This window comes from Lutra lutra, chromosome 12 (genome assembly GCF_902655055.1).
Source record: "Lutra lutra chromosome 12, mLutLut1.2, whole genome shotgun sequence".
Lineage (NCBI taxonomy): Eukaryota > Metazoa > Chordata > Mammalia > Carnivora > Mustelidae > Lutra > Lutra lutra.
In genome coordinates this window covers 59,014,254-59,036,239 of record NC_062289.1, presented here as the reverse complement: position 1 = coordinate 59,036,239, position 21,986 = coordinate 59,014,254, and the positions used below count along the sequence as shown (strand labels likewise).

Here is a 21,986-nt window from a genome sequence, read left to right as displayed (position 1 = left end):
CATTAAAAGTCTCAAATATAAAAATGGAATCTTGATTCTATTCTCTATACACTATTCCCTGTCTCTGACACATACACATTCAATTCTAAAGAGAACAGGACAATATTTGTGAAACATTTTCACATTGGTTGTCATTTATTTTATTTCATTCTGTTAAGCTTACCATTCAGCAAGACTTCTAACACATTTGCCATTATGGACATGAATTTGGGGGACACATCTTGTTCATTCAATAGAGTGTGCAACTCTTGATTTCAGAGTTGTAAGTTCAAGCCCCATGTTGGGTATAGAGATTATTAAAAAATAATAAAATCTTTAAAAACATAAATTTTTGCAAGGAAAAAAGTATTTATAAATAGAAACATACCTAAACTGTTATTTAAAAAGTTTGCTATTATAATACAAAAAACAATGTTAAGTAATTTAGAAAATGCCCAAAGGGTTGTGTGATTTATTGGGAAAAAACCCACCTGACTATATTTTACTAAGTATAGTACCAATCAAACTTGCTTTGTATCATTTTTAGTAAAATAATAATAATAATAATAATAATGGTCCATAACCATGTTAAAAGCAAATTAAGAGATATGAACAAAATTTAAAATCTTCCTATGGCATTCCATTAAATCAACTGAAAACATTCCTATTCTTTTTTTTTTTTTTTTTAGGATTTTATTTATTTGACAGAGATCACAAGTAGGCATAGAGGCAGGCAGAGAGCAAGAGGGCGACACAGGCTCGATCCCAGGACCCTGAGAACATGACCAGAACTGAAGGCAGAGGCCCAACCCGCTGAGCCACCCAGGCGCCCAGACATTCCTATTCTTTAAGAAAGACGATAATGGTCTAGCCTAATAGACCAAATAAAATTTTAAAAGTGAAAAAGAGAAATGAAGTATAGAAGAATCTCTGCAATAGTCAGCCAAGTAGGAAATGCACTGAATTGAAAATGGTCCAGTCCCAACTCTATCACTTAGGAATCATAACATAGTAATTTCAAGAGATCTATCCTAGTTCAAAATCTTCACTGCAGATGAGGAAGGAAGTCCACAGAAAAACCACATCTCTTCGCTCAAAGACAAATGTATTTTCCATTATATCATATAGCTTATTATCTGTGTGATTCTTGTAAGAATCACATGATTTTGGGGGGCACCTGGGTGGCCCAGTGGGTTAAGCCTCTGCCCTCAGCCCAGGACATGATCTCAGGGTCCTTGGATTGAGCCCTGCATCGGGCTCTCTGCTCAGCAGGGAACCTGCTTCCCCCACCCCCACCTGCCTCTCTGCCTACTTATGATCTCTCTGTGTCAAATAAATAAAATCTTAAAAAAAAAAAAAAAAAGACATGATTTTGTATGGCACTTCATAAACTATACCCTGCAACATAACACCACAAAAATATAGTTATAGTAATATAACATGAATGTGAAATGTGAATTACTGCTGAAACCACAATTAGAAAAAAATGAGTCTTAACATATGGGGTGCCTGGGTGGCTCAGTGGGTTAAAGCCTCTGCCTTTGGCTCAGGTCATGATCCCAGGGTCCTGGGATCGAGCCCCACATCAGGCTCTCTGCTCAGCGGGAAGCCTGCTCCCCCCACCCCACCCAGGCTCTGCCTTGCCTGCCTCTCTGCCTACTTGTGATCTCTGTCAAATAAATGAATGAAAATCTTAAAAAAAGAAAAAAAAAGGGAAAAAAGAGAAAATTACTTTCACGATAATGCCTTTACTATTTCCTGCAAGGATAAAAAGCTCTACCTTTTTAGTTCTCCACGTTATTAAGAGAACCAACAAAAACACAAATTTGAGGAAACATAAATGATTAAAAGCCTCAAATTCCTTGATTCTGACATTAAAAACCATCAGAGGAATTTCTACATAAGGAAGAAATTCATACACAGTCTCTCCTCTTTTCAGACTAAGGTAAAAATGAATTTGGTACCTTGTTCATAGCTGAGATGGGCAGCCATCCATTCTGTCTTTGGGCTAAATCCAGGACTGGGAGCACAGCTGCTGCTTTATGTCCTTCTGGATAGTTTTTTACAATTGCCTCTATCCTCTATATCAAAGAAAAAGCACATGTTTTAGTACATCTGGAAGATATTAAATAGTTTATAAATTAATTATACTGTTAACTTAGTCATACCTTATAGTTTTCTGGCGTGAAATCAAATGGAGTATCTGGGTTATTCTCAGGAGTATCTCTGTGCTATATAAAGGGAAAAAATGTTTTCCAGAATTATCAAAACTCCCTCAGAACAGCTTTGTATATTACTATACTACTACTGATCACTTAATCTCTTCACTTTAATTCCCACATTATATAATCTATCCATGCATCAAAAAGGACTAATTATTAAATACACATTTAATGAATATGATTAACAAATTATTGTTAATAGAATTCAAAATTTCAGAAAAGTTTTAGAAATCACTCTTTAATAATTAAGAGAAGTACTTTAGGACCAAATCCAAAAACTTGATTAGAGAACAGGATTTTCTAGTGTAATTACTAAAAAAAAAAAAAAACCCAATCGCTGGAAGACTTAGAAACAAAATTTTGAGTATACATATAACAGGCATTGTTCCAAAAGAGTGTGTATCAAATTATCAAAAGGACCCACTACTTTAGGAAGGTACAAAAACACCATTCCTTCACCACATAACAAAAACTAGCCAATGGCAAGAAGCTTTATTTCTTCTCCAAAAAGAACAGGCCCTTTTCAAAAACTCACAAGAAATGGCATGTAAACAGGAAATCAAATGAGTCACACTGAGATTAACACTTACATCAATTAATGTTTAGTATGTTTGGTGAATACAGAACTGAATACCTCAACATGTTAAGTCTTAAAGTTCTGCTTTTTCAACGATATAAAATAAGAAAAGAAAATGGAAACTTTGGACATTGATCTCAAGTATGTGGCAAATTCAACACTTTTAGACAAACATGAAAAAATATAAAGCAGGAATCTACACAGTAGTATGGCTAACTCATTTATCAAGATTCAGCCTGGAAATAACTCAGTTAACAAAACTGAACTACTAACTCTAAATCATCCTAGAAGTCCACTAAATTGCCTTTAAACAACACCAGATGAATCCCTGATAACTGCATCTTATCACAAAAAGGAGATACATTATCTTATCTCTGAATTGTACAATTAAGTTAGGGAGTTCATTGACCTCCACCTGTAGTTAAACCCTAAAAACCGAAAATACAAAGGAACTACTAATGTATTCACTGTATTACTAAGATCTAGAAGAGTTTTAAACTAGTACCATTTTGGGAATCCCCAAATTACAGCATTTTTAAGAACCCAAAGTGAGACTAGAAATCAGTTTAGGGCTCAAAGTAATTTCACCAAAAAATATTCTAAATTCAGGGCTACCCTGGTGTCAATTTAAACTCAAGAGATTCAACAGGAATCACACATCTTTTGAAATTTAATGAATTCAATTAGCTATATTTAAATCACCACAATGAGACATTGATGTTTAAGATATTTTGGATTGTTAAAACAGTTTTACCCAAATTTCCAAGTCTTCCATTCTGAAGAAATAGGAATAATTACTTACCACAAATAAGGCTCCTCCAGCTCCATTTTGTACAGCTGTCTTATGTAAATTCCTTATATGTCTCCCCTAAAATTTTAAGAAAATTTAGCAAATCGTAAGCCTTAAGAAATTTTTCATGAGTAAATACCTTAAGATCTGTGTCAACTTATATAAGTAAAAGATCTTAGGAGATATGGCTCACTGTGCTATACCCTGCCCATCTCTATTTCGGGAGAAGTATAAGGAAATGGAAATCCAAGGTAAGGTTATTATAATACTTGGTTTTAAGGTAACACACGAGTCCATGGAAGAACCAGGTCCACAACCCATATCTCCCAATTCATGTACCCTTTTCTACTACACTCTTGTCAGCATGCCATTAAGAGAGCTGATATTCCATTAATTTGTGGCCTTTCACTTTTTTTCTGAATCAAGCTGGATGCCAGCATTCATTTAATGTGGGCTTTCATAAACATGTTTTCATTCTGTACAAATGAGCTACACACGAGTCAAGGATAGCCCCCTTTTCAACTCTTTACTGAATTAGTTTAAAAACTCCAACCATAAAGTTTCAGAAAGCTGCTTATGATGCTATGCATTAACAACAGTCAGTTGTTTTAGAAGGAATCCATTTGATTTTATTTCTCTTTGCCCTATTGTTCCCCACCACCAACACTCTTACCATCCTCCCTGCCACCACTAAAAGCAATTCAGCCACTATTCAGAAATCCTCTGATTTCTGAGTTCTACTAATCACACAATGGTAGAACACTGGATTAAACCAAGCATGGAACTAGTGAAAGCTGGGTATTTCAGAGAAAGCAAATATAACAGAGAAGTAAAAGCAGTGATACAATCATGTATTTAACTTTTCCCTAGATCCAAATATTTCAGTTGAAGAAGTAAGTTTATGTAAACACTTGCTTAATTAACATGAAAGGATCGAAATACAGAATGTGGCACATACAAAATGGCTAAAATTAACAAATCAGGAAACGACAGATGTTGGCGAGGATGCAGAGAAAGAGGAGCCCACTTACACTGTTGGTGGGAATGCAAGCTTGTGCTGCCATTCTGGAAAACCGTATGGAGGTTCCTCAAAAAGTTGAAAATATAGCTACCCTACAACCCAGCAATCACACTACTGGGTATTTACCCCAAAAATACAAATGTAGGGGCGCCTGGGTGGCTCAGTGGGTTAAAGCCTCTGCCTTTGGCTCAGGTCATGATCCCAGGGTCCTGGGATCGAGCCCCACATCGGGCTCTCTGCTCAGCGGGAAGCCTGCTTCCTCCCCTCTCTCTCTCTGCCTGCCTCTCTGCCTACTTGTGATCTCTGTCCATCAAATAAATAAATAAAATCTTAAAAAAAAAACAAAAAACAAATGTAGTGATCCAAAGGGGTACCTGCACCACAATGTTTATAGCAGCAATGTCCATAGTAGCCAAACTATGGAAAGAACTTAGATGCCCATCAACAGATGAATGTATAAAGAAGATGTAGTGTGTGTGTATATATATACACACATACACACACACACAAAATGGAATACTACTCAGCCATTAAACAAAAATGAGATCTTGACACTGGCAAGGAGGAGGATGGAATTCTACAGAAGATACTACACTAAGTGAAAGTCAATCAGAGAAAGACAATTACCATATGATCTCATTCATATGTGGAATTTAAGAAACAAAACAGAGATCATAAGGGAAGGGAGGGAAAAATAAAACAAGACGAAGTCACAGGGACTGGGTGGCTCAGTGGGTTAAGTCTCTGCCTTTGCCTCAGGTTATGATCTCAGGGTCCTGGGATCAAGCCCCACATCGGGCGCTCTGCTCAGTGAGGAGCCTGCTTCCCCCTCTCTCTCTGCCTGCCTCTTTGCCTACTTGTGATCTCTGTCAAATAAATAAATGAAATCTTTAAAAAAAAAAAAAGACAAAATCACAGAGAGAGAGAGAGAGAAACCATAAGAGACTCTTAATCATAGGAAATAAACTGAGGGCTGCTGGAGGGGAGAGGGTTGGAGAAATACAGTAACCGGATGATGGACATTAAGGAGGGCACTTGATACAATGAGCACTGGGTATTATTTAAGACTGATGAATAACTGAACTCTACCTCTGGAACGAAAAATACACTATTTGTTAATTAATTGACTTTAAATTTAAAACACTTTAAAAAAAGAATGTGGGACATAGGTAAAAAAAAAATACAGGGTAAATATCAGTTTTAGGATAACGGGGGCAGGGAAGGGAGAATCTGATCAGTACACAGGGGGCTACAACTCTGGTTGTTTTGGTTTTCTTTCTTGGGCAGCAAAAGGAACACAGTGATTACATTTTTTGCTTTTTTGCATCTTAAAACACATAAAAACTTAAAAGAAAAAAAAACACATCAAGGAGATTGTTTATGTTCTTATACTTTTATTCAAATTCTCCCAAACTGCTTCAGGGTCAATCTATGAATTAAATACAAGATTAAACTTATACCCCTGATATGCCTGTCCAGAACAGAGACTGAGATAAACATAAAACTAAGGCCACAGTTCCCAAATAATGTTAAAATAAAAAAAACTACCACCACCAGCGTAAAGCTTTGTAAAATTAACTGAAACTAAAATTTAGAATAGTCCCTGCCATCACTTTAGCTGAGATTTTTTTAAATCAAAGAACAATTTTTACTGAGTAACACTAGTTAATTACTTAACTAATTCTGAGAAGAAACAAAAGATTTCATAATAAAAAAATTAACTTAAGAGAACAGAAAGCATTCAGTGTCCTCTTTTCCTAACTTCTGAACCCAAATATTTTGTTTACTTTACTGGCTCTTTACCCAAACCCTTCAGGGTAGGTTGTCCTTAGGGCTCAGCCGTGTCCTAGGTTCTTTTCTCCACAGAATTTTTTTGCCCCTTAGAGCTTATTCATTCTCATATGTTTAACTCCATGCTGATGACTCCTGGATCTTTTACATATTTTTTTTTTTAAGATTTTATTTATTTATTTGACAGACAGAGATCACAGGTAGGCAGAGAGGCAGGCAGAGAGAGGAAGTGAAGCAGGCTCCCTGCTGAGCAGGGAGCCCGATGCGGGGCTCGATACCAGGACCCTGGGATCATGACCTGAGCCGAAGGCAGAGGCTTTAACCCACTGAGCCACCCAGGTGCCCCTCTTTTACATATTTGATGACAAAAAATTAACAGCTTGAAGAGATCATAAACACATAGAAATCATGAGAATAATGAATTAATATGAACAAAAAAGTCACAATATAACTGCTAATGAACTAACTAGTAATTTAAAACATGCATGTGATCATCAAGACAGCATGGTAATGGCACAAAAACAGACAGATCAATGGAACAGAAGAGAGAACCTAGAAACGGACCCTCAATTCTAGGTCAACTAAGCTTCAAGAAATAAGGGAAGAATATCCAATGGAAAAAAGAACAGTTTCTTCAATAAATGGGCTGGGGAAATTGGACAACCACATGCAGAAGAATGAAACTGGATCATTCTCTTACACCATACACAAGGATAAACTCAAAATGGATGAAAGACCTAAATGTGAGACAGGAATCAAAATCCTAGAGGCGAACACAGGCAGTAACCTCTTCTACCTTGGCCACAACTTCCTGCAAGACACGTCTCTGAACGCAAGGGAAACAAAAGCAAAAATGAACTACTGGGACTTCAAGATAAAAAGCTTCTGCATGGCAAAAGATAGTCAACAAAACTAAAAGGCAACCTACAGAATGGGAGAAAATATTTGCAAATGACGTAACAGATAAAGGGCTAGTATCCAAGATCTATAAAGAACTTACCAAACTCAACACCCAAAAAACAAATAACCCAGTCAAGAAATGGGCAGAAGACATGAACAGACACTTCTCCAAAGACATATAAATGGCCAAAAAACACATGGAAAAATGCTCCACATCACTCAGCATCAGGGAAATACAAATTAAAACCACAGTGAGGTACCACCTCACACCAGTCAGAATGGCTAAAATTAACAAGACAAGGAACAACAAATGTTGGCAAGGACGTGGAGAAAGGGGAACCCTCTTACACTGTTGGCAGTACAGCCACCATGGAAAACAGTATGAAGGTTCCTCAAGAAGTTAAAAATAGAGCTATCCTACAATCCAGTAATTGCACTACTAGGTATTACCCCAAAGATACAGATGTAGTGCAGAGAAGGGGCACATGCACCCCAATGTTCAAAGCAGCAATGTCCACAACAGCCAAACTGTGGAAGGATGCGAGATGCCCTTCAGCAGATGAATGGATAAACATGATGTGGTTTATATATACAATGAAATATCACTCAGCCATCAGAAAGGATGAATACCTACTATTTACACTGACATGGATGGAACTGGACAGTATTATACAGGTGAAACAGTGAAACAGGTCAATCAGAGAAAGAATTATCATTATGTGGAATATAAGGAATAGTACAGAGGACATTGGAAGAAGGGAAGGAAAACTGAATGGGAAGAAGTCAGAGAGGCAGACAAACCATGAGAGACTCTTGACTCTGGGAAACAAATGGGGGGTTGTGGAAAGTGAGGTGGGTGGGGGGATGGAGTAACTGGGTGATGGGCATTAAGAAGGGCATGTGAGGGGCGCCTGGGTGGTTCAGAGGGTTAAAGCCTCTGCCTTCGGCTCAGGTCATGATCCCAGGGTCCTGGGATCGAGCCCCACATCGGGCTCTTTCCTTGGTGGGGAGCCTGCTTCCTCCTCTCTCTCTCTCTGCCTGCCTCTCTGCCTACTTGTGATCTCTCTCTGTCCAATAAACAAATAAAATCTTTAAAAAAAAAAAAAAAAAAAAAAGAAGAGCATGTGATGTGATGAGTACTGGGTGGTAATATGCAAATAATGAATCACTGAACATGACATCAAAAACTAATGATGTACCATATGTTGGCTAATTGAATTTAAATGAAAAAAAAATAAAAATAAAACATGCATGTTTAAATGAAATAACATTTCCAGTTATCAAACTAGCGCTGATTTTTTTTTTTTTTTTTAACAATAACAGTTCTGGTGTATGTACGGAAGTAGGGATGCTTATACATTAGGTAAAAACTGTTATACATTAGGTAAAAACTGCCTTTTAGGAGAGCAAACTGACATGGTGTATGGACAGACTAAAGAAAGTTTCCATCTTTTAACTTATTAATTCTACTTCTAGACTTTTATCCTAAGTAACAGTATAAAATGATAAAGGTTTATACAGAAATATATTCTCTGTATTGTTACAGCAAAACACAAGCAACAAAAAGCCCAACACAGAAAGGTTTTTGTTATTTATGTATCTGAGAGTGTGAGATCACAAGCAGGCAGGAGGAGCAGAGGGAGGAACAGGCTCCCTGCTGAGCAGGAGCGTGGTGCAGGGCTGGATCCCAGGATGCTGGGGTAACAACCTGAGCTGAAGGCAGACCTTTAACTGACTGAGCCACCCAGGAGCCCCCCAACATTGAAAAGTTGTAAATATTAATAGTTCCAACAAAAATCATATTATATAGTTGCCAAAACTGTATTTTCTAAAAATGACACTGAAAGATGTATTTATGCCACAATCCTAACTGGAAAATATCAGGGTTAAATAAAACAAACAAAAAAGCATAAACTACCATCCTGATTATATTCATTAGAGACACTAATGAAAAGATTGGAAAGCCGTAACAATTTAAAGCGCTTATCTCTGTTATTACAATGTTAACAAGATTATAAGGGATTCTTATTTCCATACTGTTTCTTCTATTTTTCTCTATTTTCCATGCTTCCTATGCAGCATGGATTAACGGACAAAAACCTTATTTAAAACAAAACATTCATCAGGGCGCCTGGGTGGCTCAGTCAGTTAAGCACACAACTCAACTTGAGCTCAAGTCATGCCTCAGGGTCCTGCGATAGAGCTCCAGGTGTTACTCCACACTCAGCGGGGAGCCTGCTTGAGGATTCTTTTCCTCTGCCCTTCCACGCAGGCACACATACAATCTCTCTTTCAAATAAAATCTTTAAAAACAATAAAACAAAACATTCATCAAATACAAAATGAAACTTGCCACCTCTACTATTAATCCTTCCAACTTCCCTATGTATTATTCAAATTAAACACCACTAATCTCTTAAGTTAAAATAGCTTCAGTTTTGGGTCAACATTTGACCCCTTCCTCATTAGCTCAGTATCTGTCACATAACTACTTAAAATGAAAAATACAGGAAAAAAAAAATACAGAGATAATCTTGAAAACTGGTCTCTGGGGCTAGATGGCTATGTATTGGAAAATCTATTTCGAGGCACTCTCTAGCTGACCTGTAATTCTGGATATGCACATGAGTTTAACACACACAAGACACTTCTACCCAAATTATGTTTTAAAGTCCAAATCACTGAAAACAGACTACTGACTGGAAACAGAAAAAAAAACAGCTAAGCCACAGAAAAAAATGCTGGAGTTTCAGATTTAAAAAAAAATTTGTTTAACATGTGACTTTACAAAAGTCACCTAATTTTTTTAAGCCTCAGTTTCTGTACCTATAAAACGGATGTTTACTTACTGGAGTGCTTTGAGGTTCAAATAATAAAGTTTCTCTGAAAGTACTATAAAACCTATTAAAGCATTATCACATTTGCTTAGCTGATATGAGGATAAAACATTTAATAACTGAAAAATGGAAGATTTAAACAACTGCATTTTAAGAACTAAACAGATTTTTAAATTGCACTTTGTTAGCTGACTCTAACAGTCACTGTCACACTGTCACAAAGAACAGATTAGTGACAGCTTCCTGAATTTCCACATAATTATTTTTATTATCTATAAATACGTAAGACCACCAATTTTTGTGGTAAAAGTATATTATAGATGGCTGAAAAATACTATCTCCTTTCTCATCACTGAAATTAATCTACAAATCTTTTTTCACTTAAAGTGGGGGAGGAAAAAATAGTAGTGCTGGCAGACAATTTTCCATAGGTGTGGGTTTCTGCACCTGAGAGGAGGCACTGACAGCTTTCGTTCCAGACTGTCTTTTCAAGGATTTTTGTAGAGGGTATCTCTCTCTCGGGCAAATGTTGGGCAAGTTGTCTCGCAGCTGGGGTTGGGTTCTTCAGTTGTGATGCCAAGCATTCACCCAGGTTGCTCCATGTCACTCCCATGGGATGTGAGGGTAAAGGAGAACTAATTCAAACAAGAAGCATGTGCTACCCTGAATGGCCTGAGTAATAAAGCTCTCTGTCTCTGATGCAAGAGTCTCAGTCAGCATCCATGATACCAAAGCAGGTTAAATTGTTGGCTGGCAAGTAGGGGTAAAATCCCAGAGCCTTCACAGTTCTTGACAAGAAGATAAAAATCCACAAATATACCAGTCTGCATGTCCCACTAACTTTTCAAAATACAGAAAATGTTCTAAAATGGAGAATGAATATAGACATTTAGGAAAATGTTATAAAATGGAGAATGAGTATAGAGGTTATTACAAAAGAAACCAGTAACAGTGACTGTCTCTGAAGGGGATCAGGGATGTGCAGAGGGAAGGAAATTTACTCTTTAATATATGCAATATATTTAATATAGTCACCATAATATATATCTCTGTACCCCTATTCTTTAATGTATATTTTACACTTACTATGATATATATATCCTTTCATACTGTTGGAATTTTTTGTCATGTGTATTACATTTCAATTTTTTTTAAGATTTAATTTATTTATTTGACAGAAAAGAGAGCGTAAGCAGAGGAAGTGGGAGAGGGAGAAACAGGCTCCCCGCTGAGCAGGGAGCAAGACTTGGGGCTTGATGCCAGGACTCTGGGATCATGACCTGAGCTAAGGCAGATGGTTAACTGACTGAGCCACCCAGGTGCCCCAACATTTCAATTTTTAAAAATTTAGTCCTTTCCCTCTCTATCACTACTCCATTTCAGACATTATTCCAGGTTTGTGCATTACTCTACAGCTTTTTAGCTGACTCTTCCCTAGTCCAAAACATCTTGCCTAATGTCACCAAACTAAATGTTGAAATACTGTTTTTCTGACAGTGGAAAAGGACCAATACCAAATAGGTCAATTTCATCATTTCTAAAAGCCACATTTTCCAGTTTAACATCTGGGGAATTGAGATCTATCACTGGTACTTAATATTCCATAAACATACTATTTGCAGAAAGACAATACAGCCAGGTTGTTAAAAGCCCAGCTCCAGAGCCACTTTCCTCATCTATAAAACTGTACTAACAGTACATAGTTCATAAGAATATGAACTATGTACATAGGATTGTTGTAAAGATTAAAAGAGATAATCTATGTAAAGTGCTTAATATGCTGCCTGGCATGTAGTAAGTACTATATTAGTATTACCTATCATTATCTATTATTATAGAAGTACTATCTGTCAGTCACTAAGCTTTTTACACATTATTTAGTTCTCACAACTTTCATGAAAGATAGGTATTATTTCCAGATTTAAATGAGTTATGAAAACTTCTCAAGATCACGTAACTAATTATTGGTAGAGGTCACATTAGATCTTAGGGCTAATGCTTACAAGGTTATGGCCTTATTATTAGCTATTTGAAAGGAACTATTTGATGATATCAGAGTTCAGAAGTATAGCGTAGATCTAGGAAATCAAGCAGTTTAATGAAAAAAACCCTGGAATGCATCTATATATAGCGAGACAGATTAGAAATGAAAAGATCTGCCTCCTTCACTGGCTCGCCATGTTCCCATTTACAGAATATGTACATATGCCCTATATTTAAAACAAGCTATTTACTGGGGCGCCTAGGTGGCTCAGTCGTTAAACGTCTACTTTCAGCTAAGGTCATGATGCCAGGGTTCGGCGATGGAGTCCTCCACTGGGCTCCCTTCTCCACAGGAAGCCTGCTTCTCCCTCTCCCACTCCCCCTGCTTGTGTTCCCTCTCTCGCTGTGTCTCTCTCTATAAAATAAATAAAATCTTAAAAAAAAAAAAAGCTATTTACTGTGTTTTTTAAAAACTTTTTCAAAAAAACAGTAATTGCCATGCTTCTGTTCCTACAGAAAACCTAATATATATATTAGCATAGCATTTGAGCAACTTAATTTCAATGTCTGAAGCCAGAACTACTTCAAAATAGTAGGAAAAAGGCTCAGATAATTTGTTTATAAAACAATGAACAAGGTAAATAAGGTAAACTGATAAATACTGGCCCTCATTGTTTCTCAACTGGCATGTTATTCATATCAAGTTAGCACATGGCCATTTTCAAAGCTGCCCTGTTTTTTCACATCTTTAAGAGCTTCACCTATTTACACTCCTCATAACATCCACATCAGACACTTGCAATAAAGGAATAAGTAAGATATGAAAAATGTGAATTAACATCTTTACACTACTTAATAAGCCATTTGAATTTAGTTTCACCTTGGAATTGAAGAGGCATTCCAGGACCAATTTAGTGGTGCTGAACTGGAAATAAACAATTTGGCTGGGCTGGACTGATCTGAAGAGTAAGCGGAGTTTTCCCCCCCTTAAAGTCTACTCTTTTCACCAAACTAGAGTCTAGTTTCTCACTAGACTCTAAAGTATCCATACATCAATGACATTTGAATTCAGTGAACTTCAATGAAAATTCAAGTAACTTTTTTTAAGCAGACAAGAATAATTTGACATACAGCACAGAATTAACAGTGGACTTCAATTCCATCTTACTCTTTTTTGAGAGTGTTTCAGAAAGAAAGGAAATTTACAACAGGCAAATAATGGCAGTTTTCTTTGAATTCAACTTGAATGGCTGTGTTATGTACTTCAAGATACCTTTTTTTTTTCCAGACTCCTCAAAAATCTTCAGTTAGTTGTTGTTATTTCCATTTTACTTTTAAATAAACTTGGGCTTAGAAACAGTAACCTGACCTATACCACACATTTAGTGACAGAGAGGACGTCTGAGCCCAGGCCTTTCGTATGTAAGTCATCTGCTCTATCAGCCCTTCTCTTTTCAATCATCATCTGCGTAACCAATACTACTAGATCAAAATGACAAAAATTTAATTTTGCATTCTTCCACCCACCCTCAAGAACATAATCTTTCAAATGCCCTACATTTGTTTTTTTAGTTTCTTCTGTTGCTCAAACATTGACAGTATCCACTCTGCTCACCTTTCAGTTCTATCAGTTATTTGCACTATAAATGGCCACATTCAGCCAAACTTCATAAAGGATAAGGAAGCTGCAAAAACAAAACTGACAGAGTCAGTAACCTAATTAGTCAGAAAGACAGGACTAAGGTCCAGCAATTGAAAATCGGTTTTCCTTTATTAGCAACCGTTTCAGGCAAGGAATATACCTTCCACACTGCCCCCAAACACTTACAGATTAAATCCATAATATATGTGTGCACCTGCAGAGGGGTCACAACTCACTTGTGAAACATGAGGTAAAGGGAAAGTGATACTGGCTCCCTCTCTACGTTCTTGCCATTGTTCACCAATTACCTACTTGCCTATTACCTACAGCCTCGCCCACTGCCAACTCAAGCAAAACCCATTTCCTTCAGCTGTCTAAAGACAAGCAGAGAAAACAAAAAGCTCCCCCAAGAGTCTTTCTGTATACACTCAGTGTAAGTACTTGTACATTTTAAATAAGTTTTCAGTGCATTTTAGTTTAATGAAGTAGATGATGGCTGGGCTAATAGGAACGGTGATACCTATTTCAAGGATAGTGATAAATACAAGTGCTTACTCTATATCAGATACTATGCTATGAACTTCATAAATACTTTAACTCATTTACTCCTCCCAGCAATTGTACCATATAGGTATTATCATCAACTCACTTTAGAGATGTAGCAACTAAGGCTCAAAGAACAAAGGAAAAAAATTTTCCTAGATCGCAGTGCTAAATAAATGAAAAGCCAAACATAGATTTGTCTTACTTGAACCTTAACTTTGCCTTAACCACTAAAATTTTGTTATATTTTCAAATATACGTTGGGAGGGCTCTTAAAATGTCTTCCAAATAAGGTTCCATCAATAATTTAACTAAAAATGTTAATTCAGATTAAAGAAATCTAAGTGATTTTTCTAGCACTGTAAGAGAATTAACAAGCAAAATTTGGCCAAATCATGTAACAGAAAAGTTACGTAAAAAGCCCAGGTTTTACAGGAGCATTACAGATTAAGAGGACTGTATCAACTGCAACAATATTTTCTATCCTGACCACAAATTAAACAAAGCACTCTTTATATATGCAAACTCCAATGTGGATACAAACAATACTCAGATGTTCTAAGGATAGGAATACTTCATAGAAATGAAACATCCAAACATCATTTCAGTCAGCAGACCTAGGTTCATTCTCATCTTCACCAATTAGAGTACTGTAACCTTGGGCAAGTTACTCTACCTCTCTGTACCTAGGTTTGCTCACCTATAAAATCAAAGCAGTATCTATTTTAAACTGTTAGATATTAAATGAGATAAAGTATTTAGCATAGTATCAGCAAAAGTACTTCTGTACTGGTCACTATCATTATTATTATTATTATTGGAACTTTAACTGAACGCTAACTCCAGTCGCCCATTATCTTTTCTTCTTGTGCTCCTAAAATGAAGGCAGTAGGCTTCAACACTCACAAAAACAAATGTGACCCTAAATAATTACAAGTTGATTTTAAGAGTGAACATTCATTTTCAAGTTCAAGTGATTTTAAAGCTTTTAACTTAGGAGCGCCTGGGTGGCTCAGTAGTTAAGTGTCTGCCTTTGGCTCAGGTCACCTGGGATCAAGCCCTGCATCAAGCTCCCAGCTCAGCGAGAAGCCTGCTTCTCCCACTCCCACAGCCGGTGCTTGTGTTCCCTCCCTCCCTCTCACTCTGTCAAATGAGTGAATTAAATCTTAAAAACAAAACAAACAAACAAAAAAACCTTTTAACTTAAAGAATTAACTGGTAAAGCTTAAGCACAGTTTTTTTTTAACTTGAAAATCAAATAAATACAAACAAATGCTGTATAAATGTAAACTGTTTTGTTTTCTAGTCCTAAGGACTAATACTCAAATAAACATGTATTATTTAAAATTTAATAACCCTATGACCAGGAGGAGCTCAGTATGTGTATTTTTAAAGTATCATTGGAGATTCTTTTGATCAAGTTTGGGAATTACTGCTTTAGGATATATGGTATCTATATCATAGCATGCAGGTGACAGATTTTGGTCTTCAAAACCTAAAGATGCCAAGAACAAGGAATGCTAGGAGAGCTTTTCCAATCCAGAATCTTGGGAAGTACTGAAGAATATTAAGGAGTATTTAGTGAGTGATAATGAAGAACTTCCTTCTCCGTATTTCAAAATAGCAAGGATATATACTACATATTGCTATAAATGTAGCTATCTGAACATTATCTTTTCCAAACTGTGTAGTTTTTTTCATGGTACTATCATGATATTCCCTTAGGAACAAAACTGTACCCATCATGAGTTAACCTACTCCTCTTATCCCCTGTGCTCTCTTCCTTAAGTACAGTGAGGAAGTACTTAAGTACTTAAGTACAAATCACTGTACTTAAGTCTCTGCTCACAGTCTCTGCTCATAGTGACAAACCCCTGTACTATTATAGCACCTATTAAATTTAAATCTTCACCATACATAATCAATTTCCTTCAGTAAACTTGAGCGACTTAGAAAGTGGTTAAAAGGAAAACAAACAAACAAACAAACAAATGGGACTTGTAAACAAACCCAGTTCAAGTTCCTACTACTGTGTAATTTGGGGCATATTTGTCTGGGAATCTTAAACTGTCTCATCTACAAAATGGGTAACATCCAGGAAAGTATCCTACATATAAGTCACTTTCCCTCTCTAACAACAAGGCAAAGTAAAAGTGTTTAAACATGTTAAGTCTTTAGTGCTTGTTGAATAAAAAAAAAAATCCCTACAGCTAGCTATGCTTCCTGACCTGACTCAAAGGTGAGTAGGTCAAGGTTTCTCAATGGAAAACCATATTGACACGGTCAATGAACCTATAATTTATCACCCAAAGTACTGGGCTGATACTAAACAATATCCAAAGAGAAGGGAAATTCAGCTTTTTATACGTTTGAAATGGAGTCTAAGTTCATATGTCCAATATAAAGATCTGATTTGTTATGTGTAGCAGTGGCCTGCTGAACCTCACTAAGTAAATTTAAAATTTGCTCATTTTCTCTTTCCCCTTAAGTATTTAAGGCCGTGGCAGGTGGAGTAATGCTGCTCAAAAATACCACTTCCTAATCCTGGGGAACTGTAAACATATTAATATGCATAGCAAAAGAGAACTAAGGTTTCAGATGGACTTAAGATTGCTAATCAGCTGACCTTAAAATAGGGAGATTTCCATTCTGTATTATCAGGGTGGGTTCAAGGCAATCAGAGTGCCTTTTAAATCCGGAAGAGTGAGCAAAAGAAAGGATAGGTCACAAATGAAGAAAGCAAAGTCAGTGCAGTGAGAGCTTAACCTGCCCTTGCTGGCTTTGAAGATGGAAGAAAGGAGCCCTGAGCCAACAAGTAAGGGCAGCTTTTTCGAGAAGCTGGAAAAGCCGAGAAAACAGATTGCCCCTACAGTATTCCAGTAGCTCTGCCAACACCTTGATTTTAGCCCAGTGGGACCCATGTCAAACTTTTAACCTACAGAATCATAAGACAAATACCTGTTATGTCACCAAGTTTGTGGTAATTTGTAAGAGTAACAACAGAAAACTAAAATAAATGCTTTAAAAAAAAAAAGCAAAAAACAAAACTCCTTTAGAGTCCTTGAGCCAAAATGGAGATACACTGGGACAGTGCAAAATCAGGTTTAAGAACCTCTAACGGAATGAGAAAACACTTCATTCTACAAAACTTAACATTTAGAAAGAAAAATGCCACCACAGGAAGTTCCACTTGTAGAGTAGGGGAGTAGATATTACCAGGCCAAACCACTAACAACTATAAACTCTGGACAAACTATTTTTTTAGAAAATCAAAAACCCAAAACACTTTCTGAAGGCACTGGAGGACAACCAAATGCTGACAGACACAGAAGGGGAGTCTATACTTAAAGCCAATGAAGGGTTTTTTTTGTTTTATACTTTACATCTCTTAGCCTGAAGGCAGACCCCTGTGAGTCCTGCACTTTGCAGCTAAAACCTCAAGAGAAAATCTGTAGCCTTAATGCCTTGAAAAACCACAGGACAGTTTGGGACAACCACAAGCATGGGAAAGTGGGAAATCCAAAAATAGGAAGAGCCAGAGAGTAGCCCCAAATTCTGTGGCTGACCCCAAACCATGCATACACATGTGGCCAACTCCAAGCAGCCCAGCTAAAAGAAGTGAACCAATATTTGAGATTCTGCTCAAAAGGGAGCTGGGTTATAGTTTGAGTTCAATTGAGTCAAGAGCCCACCACAACAACAAAAAAACACTAACAGAGGAATTAACAAAATCTAGAGTTTCTATGACATACTGTTCACAATGTCCAGGATACAATCCAAAATTACTCAACATAAAACAACAACAAAACAGCCCATTTTCAAGGAAAAAAGACAATCAATGGAGATTACTAAAGAACAATTTCAAAACTGCTAAACCCATGCTTAAGGACATTTAAAAAAAAAAGTATCTCCAAAGAACAAAAAAATGAAACAGCAACTACAAAGAAGAACCCAAATTCTGAAGCTGAAAATACAATGTTTGAAAATGCCACAACTCCTTCACTCCTATTGAACTAAGCAGTGGCTTGGGAATGAGGCAGTGATGAGCTGCAAAGTGAGGTCAACATTACAGAAAGCCATGGAAAATTACTGAGCAAGAGAAAAAGCCTATTCTGAGTATCTAAATGCTCCATAATTCACTTTTTAGGCAATTCTTGATAATCACTAAATAAGGTATTACTGTACTTTACAGAAAAGAAAAATGAGACTCCAAGAGATTAAGAAATATGGTTCCAGGTCATGCAACTGTTGTCTTGTAGGCACTTTTAAACAGTACTACGTTATGGTTATTTTTAAAGCAATGATAAACTGAAGTCTGTAGCTAAAGAACTTTGCAGTTAGTTAATACAACAGAAATTATAACAAAATAAGCGATTTCTCTGAAAATGCAAATTGTTTCCTTAATGGTTTTCTCTATGAGGAAAGGAACTTTATTAGTGGGACCTCTTACACTTTTCCTGATTTTCGCTAGGTCATTCTGATATTCTATTTGAAAAAGGGCAGAAGGGCCTGGTTATATAAGTTATAGAACATCCTCACAATGGCATGCCACATAGCATTAAAAATGACATTACAGAAATGCTGACTGTTGAGGAAAGCAGACCAAAAATGTTTTGTGAGGGGCGCCTGGGTGGCTCAGTCAGTGAAACGTGGGCCTTCCGCTCAGGTCATGATTCCAGGATCCTGGGATAGATCCTGGGATCGAGCCTGGTATCGGGCTCCCTGTTCAGCAGGGAGCCTGTTTCTCTCTCTCCCTCTGCCTGCCACTCTGCTTACTTGTGATCTCTCTCTGTGTCAAATAAATAAATAAAATTCTTTAAAAAAAAGTTTTGTGAGAAAGAGGCTACAAAACAATGTGAACAATACCATCCAATTTCACAAAAAAAAAAGATCTGTAAGGCCTGTTAATTGGCAACACAAAAATGTTAACATTTTGGTAATTTTTTCTTTTCAGCTTATTCTGTTTGCTGTTCCTAATATTGTGTTTTTCCTATAATGCATTACTTGTGTAATAAAATTAAACTTCTAAATCAAACGATCATGCTGTACACCTTAAACTTCAGAGATCTGCCTTGTTGTTCAATAAGAAAAAAAATGAACAACAACTTATTCATCAATTCTGCATATTTACTGGGTACATACTACATATCAGGTAATATTTGTACAAAGAAAAAAACAGCTGCAGAAACTAACATAAAGACTTGATTGAAATTTTCTTCCACTACCTGAAAATATTCCTTTCTATTGTTTAAACTGCTTTTCGATATATACCTCTAATAACCCTCTGCCTCAAAAACTGAAGAAGTTAAAATCTATCTGTACTCTGATTTTTATCCTTTCTACCAGTAGATAAGATCCTATTCTCATCACCTCTCACCTGAGTTTCCAAGAGTCTCATCCATTTAGTCTCCCAGGCTCTGGCTCTGATGAAATGTTATTCCCTCACTCCCACACTCCCACCCAGCCATCTATTCAATATGGAGAAACCTGACCCTGTCCCTCTGCTCCTTTAAAAATCCTTCACTGGCTCAGCACTGCCTCTAAGATAATGCCAAATTCTTCCGCAAGGCAGGCAAGGAGCTCCAACATCTGGGCCCTGCCCACCTCTCTTAATTCATCTCTGAATTTATCTTACTACCAACAGTGGAGTCCACCAACACTGCTTGAGGCTTCTTTTATGCACCAAGCTTTTCCCTGCCAACTATCAATAGCCTTTTCTTCTGTTGTCCCTTCCACCTATTATATTCTCTCCCATATATGTAACCTTATCACCAATTAGTATAGCCTCCAGGAAAAAATCTTGCACACTTTCAAACCAAACTGACCTTATACATAACTCTTTAACACTGTACTCTTCCACTGTGTATTCACCTCAAAGTTTCTTTTACATGAGACTATCAACTCCACAAGAACAGGGACTGTCTAAATCTGTTTATCTGTAATATGGAGAAATAACAGTACCAACCTCATAAATGAGATTTAGAATGTAAACATTTAACACTGTGCTTGGCACATGGAAAGTATTCACCAAATGTTACCTATCATTATTAGGTAGCCCAGCCGCGCATTAGGACCTCAAATGTTTATCGAAAGACTAAACTCTGAAAATTGGAATATTCCTCTCATTTTACGACCAAGAAAACTAAGTGAGAAATATCACAGCCCAACGTCACAAATCAAGAAAAGGCAGAGAAACCACCAGCCAAATTCAGGTCTAACTCTATAAAGCCCTGAACTATATATACTACTATGCATTCTCTCCTTGTCTTCTAAGAACTGACTCAACCTTTCTCTTTTACTGCTAGGGGGAAAAGGGGGACTTCTATCCAGTAAATGCTGTTCTAATCGTCATTAATGGAGTCACCATTTCTAAGTTAACTTGAATGAGTGTTTCGACCTGAGATTCAATCTCCTTACCTAAAATAAGGACATGTACTTGGACCTCAGAAGCCCATTCAAGCTCTTAAAATCCTTCTGGATGCAGTATTTGTGGGGTGTTCTTTCAGAGTTAATATGATACGATTATTTATCGAACTTTTCCGATACGCAGAATACGATCTTCACTAAATCAAACCCCTTTCGCCTAAGGAAATACTCTCCAAGCTTTCAACACGCAAGCCGGAGCCAACAATTTTAGGGTCCTCTCCAGTGCGCTGCAACCTGACTGCAACAAGGTCATAAGGCTTGATCCGCAAGGTGCCTCCTCGGTGGGCGGTGGGCGGGGGGTGGTCTTAGAAACCTATCTGGCCAACGCTGGCCAGGCCTATGTTCTGCGCTAGGGCGAAACGGCAACAAACAGACCACCGGGCGGCCCCTCCTTCTTCCTCTCCTTGTCCACATTAGGCGTTAACTTCCCAAACCTGTGGGGGAGGCCACGCACCCGCCGCAGCTACGTCTGCGACCCTCCCTCGGAGCTCCTCGCTCGCAGTGAAGCTGTGGCGGCCTCCCTGGGAAAGGGCGAAGGCCGCAGTGTCCTTGCCACCGCCTGCAGGCCGTCCAGGGCCCAGCGCTCTCGTTGCCCACCACAAAAAGAGACATCGAGAAAGATGAAAGGGCGGCGGCAGTGCCGGGGCTCATTCCGAACCTCCTTACCCACTGGGCCGTGAGACCGGCCGCCTTGGCCCGGAGCGCCGCGGAGAAGAACATGGCGGACCAAACCGTTGGCCTTTCCCTGCGGTACCAGGCGAGAATCCAGAGCGAGCTCTGGGACGCACGGCGTGCGCGCTCCCGACCCCAGGCCTAGGGAGTCCGGGGCGGCGCGCTGCTCCCTAGGATGGGGCGGCGGGGGCGCGCGGAGGCTCGCGGGGGCTGCTGGGGCCCAATGGGCGGAGACTTCCTCAGCCGGGGCGGGGCGAAGGCCAGCGAGGTCCGTAAAAGGCTGGGTCGCACAGGCTGTGGCTGGGGTCTCAACCTTGAAAGGAAGAGACAGTGAGCTGTTCCTTGGGCTTTTAGGGAATGTAACGCCGATCTGGATTTATGAGGTGAGCTTCCCCCCCTGGAGAGCCTTTTGGGGATTTTAACCACCTACTTTTTTTTTTTTTAATCGTGGTTACTTAAAAAAAAATTCCGTTGTAACCTCTTGTAAATCATGTATTACAAGTTATATGAAGTTATATGAAGATGTAGAAGAGTGTCACCGAGTGAGGTAGACATTAAATGCCTTGTTTCCCATTCTTTTGCTTTAGAGATGTGTGCTGACAT

General features: G+C 38.0%; 1 protein-coding gene across 2 annotated transcripts in view; it reads right to left on the bottom strand.

Annotated features, from left to right (window-relative positions):
* The window catches only part of NDUFV2 (NADH:ubiquinone oxidoreductase core subunit V2), a 34,309-nt gene extending 12,774 nt beyond the window's left edge, over positions 1-21,535 (bottom strand). For both annotated transcript variants that reach the window (XM_047696851.1, XM_047696853.1), the window contains exons 1-4: positions 21,378-21,535; positions 3,581-3,646; positions 2,148-2,210; positions 1,944-2,060 (exon numbers count right to left, since the gene is read on the bottom strand). In XM_047696851.1, coding sequence (XP_047552807.1) covers positions 1,944-2,060; positions 2,148-2,210; positions 3,581-3,646; positions 21,378-21,431 — 300 coding nt within the window. In that variant the 5' untranslated portion in view covers positions 21,432-21,535. The remainder of the gene's footprint in view (positions 1-1,943; positions 2,061-2,147; positions 2,211-3,580; positions 3,647-21,377) is intronic.
* Positions 21,536-21,986: the final 451 nt, after the last annotated feature.